Source organism: Lissotriton vulgaris, chromosome 11 (genome assembly GCF_964263255.1).
Source record: "Lissotriton vulgaris chromosome 11, aLisVul1.2, whole genome shotgun sequence".
Classification (NCBI taxonomy): domain Eukaryota; kingdom Metazoa; phylum Chordata; class Amphibia; order Caudata; family Salamandridae; genus Lissotriton; species Lissotriton vulgaris.
This window is the reverse complement of record NC_141699.1, coordinates 982,913,277-982,929,098: the sequence shown is the minus strand read 5'-3', so window position 1 is coordinate 982,929,098 and position 15,822 is coordinate 982,913,277. Positions and strand designations below refer to the sequence as shown.

Below are 15,822 nucleotides of genomic sequence, written 5' to 3'. Positions count from 1 at the left end.
TTATGAAGGCGTTCTGAATTGTTTCAGGGCACACTGTATGTTTGGCACGGTGACTGGCTGTCGGTAGATATTTTTCACAGTACAGATGACATCTCTTGAAGGCATGTCCTAGACAAGAGCAAACAGTTTAAAAGTAAAGTGCCAGGACCGCAAATGTTGGGAGACAGATATTTGCTGAAAATCTCTGTCCCAACAGATCCAAACTGTTTTGTCCCAAAAATATTTGTTGATGCAGTATTCCCACATTTTCATATATGCCTGCAAAATGACAACTCTCCACTTTTAACTTCAAACACATCTCGCATTTTAAATCGATCTGCTTTTTTCCTTGTGAGGGCAGCGAAATAAATGTTGTACTTTGTGTTATCAGTGCGAAACCGTTGTCCGTCTAATCCAGGCCCCTTTACTGTTTGCGATTTACGTTCACAACTTTTTAATCCACTGAATATGGAACCAATTTTAACTGCCAGCTAAGGATGAAAGTGTTAAACTCAGCTGCTTGTGTTTTTTTTTATTATTCTGACTGCGACTATCCTGCACAAAGAAGCTTTTAAGTGCTCTGCCACCCTCACGAGTACCGGTGCAGCTAAATGTATTTTTGTATCTTTGAGCACACTTGTTGGAGCATGGTTTCCTGTGTTTAGGGATTTCAGCGAGACCTGCCCTTCCTGCAAAAAAAAAAACTTGAAATGAGTAAAACAAGGATGCGGCTGTGTGGAGTCGTGGAACTGTGTGTGTGTGTGTGTGGGGGGGGGGGGGGGGGGGACGTAAGTGGTGGGAGGGAATTCCTTCCTGAAATATGCATTTCTTCTGCCAGGAGCCAGTCGGTGCATGTCTGCTTCAAGTGTGTGTAGATGGCTGCTACATTCTGAAGGTAACTCTCCTCTCTTTGCTTTTCTCCTACCCCTTTGCTATTCTCCCCCCTTTCCAATTCTCCCCCCTCCTTTCCAATTCTCTCCCCCCCCCTCCTTTCCAATTCTCTCCCCCTCCTTTCCAATTCTCCCCCCCCTCCTTTGCTATACTCCCCCCCCCCTCACATGCAGGACTACCGAGAAGATGGGATGGATCTAGGCAGCGATGCCAGCAGCCGCTCGAGCTCCAACAAGGTGACCCCTTGCTCGGACTGCAAGTCGTCCCCCAGCCTGGAGCTGGCTGCCCTGGACGACTATGACGAGATCGAGGACTTCCAGGTGTACAAGAAGAAGGGCGCGGACGACTGGGAGGAGGATGTCGAAGATGAGGAGCCCTATGGGGACTACACGGTCAACAACCACTACGCCAAGACGCTGCTTGGGAGGAGCCTAGCGGAGGAGTTTGAGGAGGCCAAAGGCGTGGTGGTGCCGCCGCCCCCTAGCAATGTCAGCCTGCACAATGAACTCAAACACAACGGCAATGTGGTGTCTAGGAAGACTGGAACCAAAGGGAAGCGGAACCACCAGAAATCCCAGCATGCTCTGGGCAGGATAGGTGGCGGCGTGGTCACCTACAATGCATCGGAGACGTGCGCGAAAGAGGACACGCAACTTCCAACCATGGATTGGGCGGCTTTGGAAAAACACTTGGCCGGTTTGCAGTTCCAGGAACAGGAGCTACGAAATCAGAGCCAGTTGAAAACCAACTACACCTCAGTAAGTGGACAACTTTACTTTTAAATAGTAACATGCCTCTGTAGGAATTATACTTAGTGTGGAAGTGAGTAGGAAGGCCTATGTCACTTCTTGGAAAGTTAATACTGGGTTTACTAATGCATTTTATGGTGGACTGGATTACCCGTAAAGAGTTGCACACAGGGACTCTAAGGCCTACATTTTTGTCAATACTTTAATGTACACATGTATGGGAAATTATGTATAATGGTGTGTCACCATATTTATTGACTAGTGCCTAGTATCACTGTACATATTGGGTCACAGCTAGGTTAAAAATTTCCTTCCAAGTGCTTGAAGGCTCTGTGTCTAGTCATGGAGGTTTGTGTGACAGCCTAATGCATTCTGGGTGTTGTAGTCATGTGTTACTTACTTTGAACTAACTACAGTTAAAATCAATGATTTGGCGATGAAAAGTTCAGGACTTGACACAGTGTCCATAATGACCTTGTGTGAGGAGGTGTCTCCAGTCACAACAGGTTTGTGGTCCAAGGGAAAGACAATTTGTTACATCTGACACTTATAATGATGAACGCATTAAATGCATGCATTTGTGAAATAGTGAGTGCACTATGACTTTAAATTCTTGAATGGCATATTTGAATGTGACACCGTTAGAAGTATGACTTCTTCTCTGCATATTTGATTTTGGTATACTCTTGAATAATTTTCATGATGAGTGCGGCTGGGTCAAATTCTGCGCGGAAACCGTAGAGCAAATTAACGTTCCAGTAATTCTCTAAATGCTCATAAGGATAAAAAAGAAACGGCCACCCCACGTTTCTTAATTGTGTTGACTAACAAGCCCCAAAATCATAAGTAACAGAAAAGTCTTTATCCTGAGCAAATTCAATTACATTCAAGAGTTCGTAAACGTATAGTTGTTGAAAAACGTCTTCTTTTAATTCCAGGTGTCCATTTCCTTGTTTCAGAAGAATTACATCCAATAATACATCATTGCACTTAGTTGATACAGTCACAGCCAGCTGACTAATGCTGCAAACACGTGTTTCGTCATTGGGTCATCACCCACCGCCTTCTTCAGGGCAAAAGATGAATTGAAAAGTATCTGTAGTTTCATAAGCAATAGGTTATATTTGTGTCCCTCCAATACCTATATCTCCGATTAGGTCCTCAGCGATAATTAATAGATTTGCGAATTGTACGACAAAACAGAGAGTGCTCCAAAGGAAAGAGTATCAGCGATAATAATAATACATCTTTGTTTCTAAGATGATTAATTCTTACCATCACCACTCATATGAGGCTTTGTCTCCTTTAATAACAGATTGATCCAATTGTTCAATTCTTCCTTGAAAGAAAGTCACAAGTGAGGCTGGGCTACAGCTCAACATTTTGACTAAAGCAGACTAAGGGGCTTTTTACGTGTCTGGCGGTCGCCCTGTTATTATGACCAGGGTGGTCTGGCCGCCCTGGCACCACCGCAGTCCATGCCGTGCAGGTACTGATGTTCCCATTGTGGTGCTATTTCAGAGGCACTGCTGGGAAACGCCAAAGAACTGCCTGCCAGACAGGAAAAAACTCCTAATCTGGCGGGTGGTTCAAAGATGGGTTTGGCGGTGCAGGAGCAGGACAGTCCTGCTCTTGCGCGGCCAAACTCATAATAAGGCCCTAAGTTGTTGTTCTATGTGGAATCCCTCTTCAGCGTTATGCATGTTGCTCACCTGGCTTCATTGTTAGTCAAACCTATCATCTAACCCCTGGTAGTAACCAAAAGCACACACTCTTAATCGCCCTCCTCTGTCTCTGACACTCAGGCAGTTGTAAATACTTTCAAATCCCTCAGCTATTCCCATTTGCTTCTCTCTGAACTGGATACCTGTCATAATTCATTCCAGTAATGAAATGATGAAATGATTGCGCACTTGTATAGCGCACGACTACCCGTAGGCATCTCGGCGCATGTACGAATACCGCTGAGGAACCCTTCCTGGCCTTTCCCTGTGAGGAGCCCACTCCTGGGCACCCCCAAGGTGAAGTCAGGCATCCTCAGCATTGTTGGGGCCGTTGTAGAGATTAAGCAAGCTATTGCCCAGAGGTGCAGAGTGGGACTCATGAATTAGAATAGGCACCGAGGCGAGAATTATCAGGTCCGAGGAAATTGAGCCCGAGACCCGCCAAGGCGGGAATTGAACCCTGGTCCCAGGCAGACTAATGCATCAGGGTCTGCCGCTGTAACCATTGAGCCACACTTCTCTACTGTATTGTACTGTGTGTAAGACCCATTGCCTCTCTGCCGCCCTGGGAATTAAGTAGTCTCTCTATCTCAAATAACTGTCATAGCCTCTTTCTTGATTCAGCAGTTACCAACACCCTTAACTCCCAATAATGCTAATTTGTTCACTGTGTCGGGGTTTAACAACTCTCTATTAATAGTTCCTATAGCTTTTCCCTAGACTGGGCAGCTAAACGCCTCCTCCACTCCCAGTAACATCTATTGCTTCTCTCTAGTCCAGGTATTTAACAATTCTCTGTCCAAAATAATTCCTATTGCTTCTGTCTAGCCCAAGCAACCAAGAACATTCTGCTTTCCCAGGGACTGATGTTTTCCTTCTTTAGTTCTTGCGGTCATGGATAGGTTCTCTTCCAAGTGATTCTGAGTGCATGAGAAAGGTTAGATAGCACACGATCGAGATCAAACCGTTTTGTGGCCCTGTCGCCTACAAGCCTCCTTGAGGCTGCTAAGTCAAGTCAAGTCAAGTCAAAGAATTTATATAGCGCTCTACATACCCAGAGGGTCTCAAGGCGCTTGAGGAGGGGAGGGGAATTACTTGTCAAATATCCACGTTTTAAGTTGCTTTCTGAATGCTAGGTGATTCTGAGTAAGGCGAAGGTGATTGGGAAGGGAGTTCCAGGTTTTAGCTGCCAGGTAGGAGAAGGATCTACCTCCCATGGTGGTTTTGTTGATGCGGGGTACAGTGGCAAGGGCTTGGTTGGATGATCGTAGCTGGCGGGAGGGGGAGTAGAAGGACAGTCGTGTGTTGAGTCATTCTGGTCCGATTTCGTAGAGTGCTTTGTGTGCGTGGGTTAGGAGACGGAAGGTGATCCTCTTATTGACGGGAAGCCAGTGGAGGTTTTTCAGGTGACCAGAGATATGTTCTTTACGCGGGATGTCTAATATGAGCCTGGCTGAGGCGTTTTGGATTCGTTGGAGTTTTTTCTGGAGTTTAGCGGTAGTGCCGGCGTAGAGGGTGTTTCCGTAGTCCAGCCGGCTCGTGACCAGGGCGTGGGTGACCGTTTTCCTAGTTTCGGTGGGGATCCAACGAAATGTTTTTTTGAGCATGCGAAGAATGTTGAAGCAGGATGAAGAGACGGCGTTGACTTGTTTGTACATCGAAAGTGAGGAATCCAGGATGACGCCCAGGTTACGTGCGTGGTCTGTCGGGATGGGTGCTTTTCCAAGGGCTTCTGGCCACCAAGAATCGTCCCATGCAGAGGGGGAGGTACCTAAGATAAGGACTTCTGTTTTATCAGAGTTCAGTTTCAGACGGCTATGTTGCATCCATTCGGCAACTTCTTTCATTCCTTCGTGTAGGTTAGTTTTGGCGGTGTGAGGGTCATTGGTGAGTGATAGGATGAGTTGAGTGTCGTCCGCATAGGAGATGATGTTGAGGTTGTGTTGGCGTGCGATGGTTGCGAGGGGGCTCATGTATACGTTGAAAAGGGTGGGGCTGAGTGAAGATCCTTGTGGAACGCCGCAGATGACTTCAGTGGCCTCTGACTTGAATGGTGGAAGGCGGACTCTCTGGTTTCTTCCGGTGAAGAACGAGGTGATCCATTCTAGTGCTTTTCCTTGAATTCCGATGTTTCTGAGGCGCTGTAGAAGGGTGTTATGGCAGACTGTGTCGAAGGCTGCGGAGAGGTCGAGGAGGATGAGGGCGACTGTGTCTCCATTGTCCAGTAGGGTTCGAATGTCATCTGTTGCTGCGATGAGGGCGGTTTCAGTGCTGTGTTTGGCTCGGAAGCCGGACTGTGAGGAGTCGAGGGAGTTGTTGGCTTTGAGGAAGGCGGCGAGCTGGTTGTTGACGGCTTTCTCGATGACTTTGGCCGGGAATGGAAGGAGCGAGATGGGACGGTAGTTTTTGAGTTCGGTGGGGTCCGCTGTGGGTTTTTTCAGAAGGGCGCTGAGTTCTGCGTGTTTCCAGCTTTCCGGGAAGGTGGCGGAGTTGAGGGAGCAGTTGATGACGTCTCTGAGGTGCGGTGCTATGATAGAGTCTGCTTTGTTGAAGATGTGGTGAGGGCATGGGTCTGTGGGGGATCCTGAGTGGATGGAGTTCATCAGGCGGATGGTGTCTTCAGTGGAGATTGGGTTCCAGTCATTAAGGATGTTCAAGGGGGGTGAAGGTCCAGCAGATGGTTGGGTGGGTTGGTCTCCGGGTTGGTTGTCGAAGCTGTTGTGGATGTCTGCAATTTTGTTGTGGAAGAATGAAGCTAGGGAGTCGCAGAGGGCTTGAGAGGGGGTGATGTCGTTGGAGTTGGCCGAGGGATTGGTGAATTCCTTGACGATGTTTAAAAGTTCCTTGCTGTTGTGGGCGTTGCTATCTAGTCGGTCCTTGAAGGCGGTTTGCTTGGCTTTTCGGATCAGTTGGTGGTGTGTGCGAGTGGCGTTTTTGAAGGCTTCCTTGGTGCTGGTGGTTGGGTCTTTTTTCCAGGCCTTCTCCAGGGAGCGGCAGAGTTTCTTGGATTTCTTAATATCATCGTTGAACCAGGAGGCTTTGTTGCTGCCAAGTTTGATGTGTCGTTTTTTCAGTGGTGCTAGGATGTCGGCGCTGTTGGATAACCATAGGGTTAGGTTGGTGGCGGCTTGGTCGGGGTTTGAGGAGGTGGCGGGGGGCTTTTGAAGAAGCGATGAGGAGATCTGGTCGATGGTGATTTTGTTCCAGTTTCTTTGTAGAGTTGGTTGGGGGTGGTTGTTGGGTTTGGGCTTGTTGTAGGTAAAGTGGACGCAGCTGTGGTCAGTCCAGAGGAGAGCCGTAGTGTGGCTGAAGGAGACATGGTTGCTGGAGGAGAAGATAGGGTCGAGTGTGTGACCTGCGATGTGGGTGGGGGAAGTGACCAGTTGTTTAAGTCCGAGGTTGGCGAGGTTGTCCAAAAGGGTGGTGGAGTTATGGTCGTTGTTCTTTTCAAGGTGAAAATTGAGGTCTCCCAGAAGGATGTAATCTTTGGATGGGAGGGCGTGTGGAGTGATGAAATCCGTGATGTCTTCACTAAATTGTGCGCGGGGTCCTGGAGGTCTGTAAAGGAGGGTGCCTCTGAGAGTGGTTTTGGGGTCGGTGTGGATCTGGAAGTGAAGGTGTTCAGAATTGGCGAGATTGACGTCAGAGCTGGTTGAGATGTGGATGGATTTTTTGTGGACGATGGCGATTCCTCCTCCTGTGTGGCCGGTACGGTCCTTGCGTATGATCTTATAGTCTTCTGGGATGGCAATGGTGATGTCTGGGCCGGAAGAGGCGTTCATCCATGTTTCTGTTAGGAAGGCGACGTCCGGAGAGATGGTGTCTAGTAGATTCCATAGGTCAATGGCGTGCCTGTGGACCGAACGGGTGTTGAGCAAGATGCATTGTAGGTTGTTGGGGTCGGGAGTCTGTGGGGTGATTGTAGCGGAGTTGTTGACGGTGCCGATGAATTTGCAGGAGTAGCATGAGAAAGGTCCATGGGCGTGTCCAGGAGCGGCTTGGACGCAGTTGGGGGGGCGGCCGGGGTTAAGGGCTAGGAGGGTGGGGGCATCGTAGGTAATGCGGGAGGGCTGGGCGATGCGAGGGCCAGGGGGTATGGCGCTGGGCGCGGTCCAGGCGCGGATGGGCGTAGACGGGCTTACCTTTGGCGCACCTTCGGCGTGTACGTAGCGCGTGGACGCTGCGCGTGGGGGCATTGGCCATAAATGGATGGTGGAGGGGGCGGAGCGTGGGAGGGTCAGCTGGGAGGCGGGGTCTAGGTGCAGGGAGGGTCTGGGACGGGCCAAGGGGTCAGAGCAAAATGGCTGCAGGGTAAACAAATGTACGGAGGTAAATTATCTCGAGCGCTACAAACCTCAGTGTGCACCTCAGTGAAAGCGCTAGTGGTGATAAGCGTATGCCAAGTAGCGTCAACGAGCGCTGCACCCAGAGTCACCGGATTCCAAAGAAAGCTGTTCAACAACACGAGCGCTGCACAAGGCTGAACAGACAAACACAATGCCAATGATACCAAACAGGCGCGTGGGTCACGAGCGCTGCACAGGCTGAACAGATACACACAATGCCAATGATACTAAACAGGCGCGTGGATCACGAGCGCTACACAAGGCTGACAAAACAAACGAAACAGTGCGGCAAATTAACTAGCAGCAATGAAAGCGCAGCACAAAGCTGTTACAAGAAATGAGCAGTGCGGCAAGTTGATAAGTAGTAGCAGTAGGTTTAACAATACCAACAGGAGAGGGAGGTGAGGGGAGCAGCCGTTTCTGCGCAGAGCAGGATATTTAACGAAAGAGGACTGTGAGGATGTGGGTGTATTATATGAAATGCCTGTGGGGCCTTGTTGTGGAATACACCCACAAAAACTGTCTTGGGTCCGGTCAGATTTGTCAATATCATCTTTGCTCTACCCTGTGTAGCTGTGCCTTCGAGCAGCAAGGCTTGCCAAAGGAACTTAGTGTAAAGCATTTAACAATGCCAAACACCGAAATAACAAAGTTGCACAACAAGAAAGAGACATGACAATAATTTATAAAAATAGTGCATATTTTTATCGATATTTAGGGACCTTGATCATCGAAATCCACCAGAGGGGTCCGGTGATGCAGAGTTTTGAAGATACAAATACTTTTAAATGCAACCGCAAACAAGCGTTTTTAAGAAGTTCAACAACTCCGGCTTAGGTAGCCAAATATGAGAAGAAGAAGGTCTAGGTGGACAGGGAGGATACTTTGAACAGCTACCTAGCAACCAGAGCATTTTTAAGACCAGTTTCAAACTTTACATGACGACCACTATAGACTATAATTAAATGATGCTGAGGACACAGACTAAAAGATGCTCCAGTTTAGGTGAGGTCGACCGGGGTGTATTTGGGGGGAGTCCTCAGTCCACAGGGGATGTGGGGTGACTTTTGCCACAGTGATTGGGGTTCCTTGAAGTCCTCTTTGTTGCAGAAGTTGGCCAGCCGTTGTCAGGCTACTGGTTTCCTTTCACGGTGGGTGCGGTGAAATCCTTTGGTGGGGGTTGGTGTCCATTTTGGTTGACAAATTTGGACTCTGACAGCACTCCCAGATCCAGCAGATTTGGTGCAACTTTTAGCCATTGAGGACCGATATCTTTGTATGGCTAACGGCAGATAACGGCAAAACTTCTGCCTACCACCTTGCCGGTTTGGGCTTCTTCAACTCTCGGGCTCCTGGAGCTGGTTCCAGGGGAACAGCCACCTGAACCTTGGAGTCACTGCATTGATCTGGTGTCGGGAATCAATGTTTCCCTGGGTCAGGAGCCACAGGAACAGCCCAAAATTTGCTATCCTAAAATTCAGCAGGAGAAGTCCTTTTGATGGTGCAGCCTCTCTTCGTGCAGTTTCAATGGCAGCAGGGCAGTACTTCTTCAGTCCTTTCTTGAAATCCAACGTGATCTGGTGAGCATGGTGCCAGGGGTGCCATATGTATCCCAGGAAAGTGCCCTAATGGGACCACACAGTCTCTAGCCAATGGGCTACTGGGCCCCATCCTTCCTAGTGGCAAGTTTCCTGCAATGTGTGGCATCTGGCTGTCCCAGAGTGCACTATTCTAGCCTCACTCGAAATGTTGGGACCCTTCCTTGGTAGCCCACCCTAGAGGTGTGGCTACCTAAGGGCTACACACCCACAGGAAAACCGGTTTACGGATTGGTTTCCCCCCCTCAATCCCTGTCTCCAACTTGTCTGCAGGAATAAAAGGCACCCTGTACGGGAGTATTGTCAGGCGCTCCTTCAAAGGTGGCGCCCCTTTGACGCTCGCCTTTTGGGCTAACACCCTGAGTGGCCTTCCTGGGTGAGAAGGTAATACCTCACTCTGTGGCAACTGCCTTTGTTCGTAAACAGGAGTCATTCACTTGTCTCCCCAGGAAGCCAGAAAGTTGCTGTGTGCTAAGGCCTTTGTGAGGCCACTGGACTAGTTGGGCACCAAGTGGCAGCTCCTAAAAGTTTCTTAAGTTTAATTATGACAATAATTTTGAGCTGAGCATCAAATCGGATTTAATGTCACGATTTATTTGATACCTTGCAGTACCAAGTTAGGTAGTCTAATTCAGAAGTTAGTCAGGCGGGTGTGTTAGCCAATGTTATTGCTAAGACCTATGAAAATGTATATGTCTTAGTTAACAATATATAGCTCCTTTCCATACGGCTCCATAGACCTTCCTAAGGGTAGATTAACATAGTTTAAGGAAGTGGTAGCTTTGCCATTGGTTTAAATGGTGAAGTCGAACTAGCAGTGTAAACACTGCTCTTCCATTTTGCATTAGCAGACTGCGAGCCATTTTGTCCTTTTTCACCATCAGGGTGCCAAAAACAATGCTGCCGCCCTGGGTGGACACTCTGTCTTATGTAAATGTAAATGTAAATGTACATGTATTTATATAGCGCAAATCACCGACCCGGTATCTAAGCGCTTGCTTAGGGAACCCGTCCTGGTATTCACCTGTGAGATAACCCCGGCAGGGTATCCACAAGGTGAAAGCCAGGCACCCCACTGCAAGGGGCCGTTGTGGAGATTAAGCAAGCTGTTGCTCAGAGTCGCAGAGTGTGAACCCGTGAATCGAGTAGGCACCGGAGATAGAATTGTCGAGTCCGTGGACATTTTAGGACTCAAGACCCGCCGAGCCGGGAATTGAACCCTGGTCCCGGGCTGACCTCTGCTTCCAGGTCTGCCTCCTCTAACCAGTGAGCCACACTTACTCTACCGGGGTACCCTAGCTACCATGTACCAGCTACTTATTTATAAGTAAGTCAGCACATGCCAACTGGGACAACCACTTTGTAAGTGTAAGACAATTGGCACTGAGGTCTGGTTAGCAGGCTCAGTGCACTCTGAGTAAAAAAACAGCAGCATCAGGCCCAAAAATGTGGGGGTGAAGATGCAAAAAGAGGCATTTCCTTACAAGGACATTACAGCAGGATGTTTTTCTCAATATGAATGGGTTGATCTCCCTGTTCTGATCCCCAGGAAGTGGTCCGTAAACCCAAAATGCCTTCCTCCTAGCATTTTACCCTACAGTCTGGGAATGGACAGAAAATGAGGTAAACTGTCCTTGATGGCCTCTATTGGTTGACTTTGCGGTAGAGGCTGGTTGGGAAATATTCTAGCCAGACAGGCCAGACATACCCTCACGGTGTGTCCAATAACTCCGCCCCTAAGAGGATGCACCGTCGCTGCAAAAGTTACCAGCAACTGCATCTGTGCCCATGAGCAGTGTGCACAGTACATGATGTACATCTGGTACAGGGGCATTTCCTCTTAGCGTGATGCATGCCCTTGATCAAATAGACAGTTCAAAGTGCCTGATACCAAAATGGAAACGGAGAGTGGCGCGAGCTTCGCTGATGCCTTGCGACGATGAACCACTGGAGATTGAATGACGAGCCCTAGTGCTGAAGCCTGATCATCTCATAATGAATGCTTCTGGCAAATGCTCAACTGCTCTCCAAACAATGACGTTTAATGTGCTGATTGTCCAGAAAGAAAGGAGACAAAATGGTCCCTCCAGCAAGTATGATGAGTTTTTCAGATTGCAGGCAAGTGACCCTCCCATCAAAGAAGCCTTCCTGAGTGGTGAACAATTTCCTTGAAATTGATGTATCACTTCAGATGTCCATGAAATTGCTAAAGTTAACCCCTCGCTCTCTGAAACTGGTGGCCAAATTGCAGAAAAGTTAGGCGTTTATATGTTATATACCATAGATATAACCCTGGTCTCTGCAATACAATGTAATGAAATCTTTTTTAATACCGGTGCTGACCATGGCTGTGGTTATGATCCTGTATCCACAGAAGGAGCATCCCTTATCTGAAAAATTAACCCCATTTTACACCCCAGATAATTGAGTAAAACTATGAATGTGATATATTATAAATATAGATAGATATAAAGATAGATGATCAATGACTGTTGGTTTTGTTGTCAGTCTCGGTGATTGTGAGCGTTAGTGGTAAAAATGTATTTTTATAGTGACCAAATGCCCCAACTCCCTGCAGTTATTTTTCCTGTACGCACAATATACTATCAAAAGGTATCTTCAGGATTTTTAATTATGTGAACGACTCCTCTCTAGGAAAGAGCTCAGTGTAGCTAGCATCTTTTGCAGGAGCGGCTCCTTCATAAGAGCAGCGTAGCATCGCCCCACTAAAAAATGCCCCCAGAAAAGCCCCAGAGCTGAAAAATAAAATGGTAGATAAAGTTTATATATTTGCCATTTTATTTTTCATCAAGCGATCCAGGGCCATTGCTGTTGAGTGGCAGCAGCGAGCTGTGCACTTAAGTTTGAAGTGTGCATGTCATTTTGGCTGGCTGTCTTCCAACAGCCATGTGCATTTTAAACCTCTCTAACCCAGATGTACAAGACGGCTAGGGTGAAGAAAGCACAGGCTTCCAGTGCTCTTAAGAGCACTGAGAGAGGCCACTCCCTCCAATCCTGGCTCTACTCTCATGCTGGTTAACAGCATGAAAGCAGCGCACGGATTGGTTAGAGGAGTTGGCTGGGTCCCACATTGGAGAGATGACTGAAACACCCTAGCGAAGAGGCTGTCATTCAGCAAGCCAGGAAGGTAAGTGTCTATTTCTTTTATTTATTTTAGTACCACCTATTTGCCCGCCAGCCCACTCTCTGCACATGCCAGCCGCCACTGGTCTTTAGACCTGTGTTGGGAGCCATCTTCAATTAGTACCACCAAGGCATCATTCAGACACGAGCCACTCTCTGTGACGCTCTGTCTGTCTCTCTCTTTCATTATTTCTCTTTCTGTCATTAACTCTTTCTGTCCCTCCTTGTGGCCACTCACTATCAGCAATCTTCCCATTTAATTAAGGCTTGAGTACAGCAGCCAAGGGATTAATGGAAGATGCCCCATCATCTATGGGTGGTTTCTCAAGGAGAACATGAAAGCCGCCTTCCAGGTCATCTCTTGCAGTGAAGTTAAAGGCATATTGTTGCCAACAGGGCCGGATTTAACACTGGTGGCTCCCTGTGCGGCAATGTTTGTCGGCACCCCCCCAATGACCACCTCTGCCACGGATTCCCTCCGCACCTCCCTCTAACAGTGCCCCTCAAGTCTCCAGAACCACTGTCTCTCGGATTCATTTAGTTTTATAGCAGCACTCATACCAGTGTAAGGTGTCAGAGCACTTTACATCACACACATTGCACAGAGACAATCATAGGTGTGTAAATCAGTGTTTAACAAATGTTACATCAGACAGAACTACAAGGTGTAGTGTAGGAGTAACATGTTTTTGATACCGGTAAGCAACATAGTTTAAGAGTCCTTATTCTGGAAAAGCACAAATTCAAAATTTAAAATGTGACACCATTGTTAGGGGTTCTCTTTCATACCAAGAATTGTTTTCCACCCAAATGAACCCTTTTGGCAAGATTAGGACAATGAAAGACTGGTCAAAAAAACATATAGCTCTAACATATACCTTGATGTTACACACAGCTCTTTGATGACTGTTAATAACTCAATGTTCTATATTAGGATTTTGACTTACAAACGACAAGTAACAAAAGGAGCTCTCTTACAGAAGCAGTGACCCACTGACCTATTTACATTACATGCACTTTGTTATCTGCATGGTACACGTTCTTAGCAGCAGGCATTTTAACCCTCTGCGCTACCTTTGAATGAGTAAAAACTTCCACTAGACAAACCCCTGTCTCTTTTCAGGAAGATGATTAATCACCAGAGTTATCTTGACATTTTAATTGATGTCCAAAAATTGCTAGAAGCCAGGAACAGGGCTGCAGGTGCTTTTAAAATGTTAGGATACTTGCAAAAATGACGCCCCAAGTCGGCGCCCCGTGCAGTGGCACCGACTGCACTGACCTAGAGCCGGCCCTGATTGCCAACAGCCAAAAGCGGTGATGGAGCACAGAAACTGGCCAAGAGGAATGTGCACAGTGCCCTCCGAGTGTATGTGCAGTTGGCTAATACCTGAGTGGCATATTTAACTTATTTATAAGTCCTCAGTATATGGTACTCTGGGTACCAAGGGCAGGTAAGTTAAATGTCACAAGTGGACTGCAGCACTTGTTGTGCCACTACTGCTGTGACAAGGTGAAAACATGGCTCTTGCCTGTCATTACAACCACGTCCGGCAACTTTTAAACGCTAAGAGGAATCCAGCCGGGGCATGGATCTCCCACAACCCATTGGTGCTGCCACTTGCTGCCATTCCAAATCTTCACACTAGCTGGCCCATTCTCGCCTTTTTCCCGCTACAATGTATCTAGAAGGCTAGAAACATTACCTTGAAATAAAATGTGTAGCTTGGTGATGGTCCATCTTCAAGGTGGGGTGGATCTTACAGAGTGCTGTCTTGGGAGGTGGCCCTTCTGTGCATCACCGGATATGGTGTGTGGCCTTGATCTGCAGCTGCAGGCACATGGTGCTTCCTTACTGAGTATCCGCAGCAGAGTATGCTGCCATCTTATTTGACTGGTATCGTTCAAGGTGTGGTGCACTTCTGTGTTGCAGCTGGTAAGATGTGTTTCTTTACCAGCTGGCACCAGGCAGAGCATTGTGTTTCTGTTGATTTCATGGTTCTACCAAACCCTTAGCAGAGTGAAACACAGGCACCTTTATCTTCTAACAATCACTTTACTGCTCAGCCACACCTCCACACTTATCACACGTCACGCTGGTGACCAACTCCCTCCAGGTCATCAGGAACACGGTTACCTTTCTGCACTTTTGTGTCATAGCCTAATGCATTCTGGGCAGTGTAGTCCTGCTTTACGTCCAATGAAGTGATTACACTAACACACCTGAAATCATAGATTTTAAAGGTAAAGTTCAGGACTGGTGACCGTGTCCGTAATGACCTGGAGTCACATTGTCACTCTTCTTTTCACCTCTGCCTCACCACCTTTGTATACCTCATCCATACCAGCCAACTTGAAGAACAATCTTACTGTGTGAGGAGGGGGCGGGGCCTTAAAGGGGGCAGGGCCTTTTGCAGAGAAGTACCTACTAAGTACTTTTGAACCCCGCCCCACGCCCCCCCCCCAACAAAAAAGCTTGCTGAGGCCTGGTTCCCATGTCATGGTGTGCTTTCGCACTCTTTTATGGACGTCGGCAGTTCAAAGCCTCGGAAAATGAGCTGGAAAACCACTGTATACAGAGATGTTCAGCATGTTTTCCCTGCTACCGTGTGATATCAGACCTTGCTTTCCCTGTCACCGTGTGATGTTGGCTCCTCACCCAGAGACCATGTGATGGGAGCCAATATAGTGTGTCACACTGTGATCCCGTGTGTATTGGCAGGTATGCTTTATCTCTTCCCTCCACACATCTGCCACACTACTGGTTTTCCAACCTCCACCCCTTAGCACACTCCACCCCCCGCCTTACCGTAACTATCACACGCAACATCTCCCTCTCATCACTCATCTGAGCCCTTTCCACCTCTCTCCAAATCTCATGTACTCAGACAACTGGAATTATGCAGCATTGGAGGACCAGCCCACAGTATCCAGGAAAGAAAGGCCAATTACGTGACCTAAATAGGCACGCTCTGTGGGCAAGTATATCATCTCATTAGTACGAGATTACAGCTTAATACAGCAGTCGGAAACTGAAAGGTGACCAAGAATCCTTTGCGGAATATGCAGGAGGCGTTTCACTTTTTTTAGGAACCCTTGATCCATTTTTAGCTCGAAACACTTTCTCCCTAAAATCTGCAAATTTTACAGCAGATGGTTATGTGCAAACGCACTAAATCTGTAAATAAACGCTGCAGCCGCAGAATCACACTTTCAGTGGTGGTGTCACCTCCACTGTGCTAAACATTTCCAGCGCACTGTTTTCACCATGGTTCTTCTTGAACCAATACAGGTCAACGTGTTCGTGTCTCTATTTCCTGACCTGAGATGTCCCTGTCTTTTGTTTAATGGTCAGCCGAATATTAAGTTATGCAAGACTTGCCCACTGCTA

The 15,822-nt window shown here is 47.6% G+C and overlaps 1 protein-coding gene across 4 annotated transcripts in view; it reads left to right on the top strand.

Moving 5' to 3' along the window:
- SCHIP1 (schwannomin interacting protein 1) overlaps positions 1-15,822 on the top strand; it is a 1,820,134-nt gene that overhangs the window by 1,591,483 nt on the left and 212,829 nt on the right. For all 4 annotated transcript variants that reach the window (XM_086944214.1, XM_086944211.1, XM_086944212.1 and 1 more), the window contains one exon: positions 1,044-1,628. In XM_086944214.1, coding sequence (XP_086800340.1) covers positions 1,044-1,628 — 585 coding nt within the window. The remainder of the gene's footprint in view (positions 1-1,043; positions 1,629-15,822) is intronic.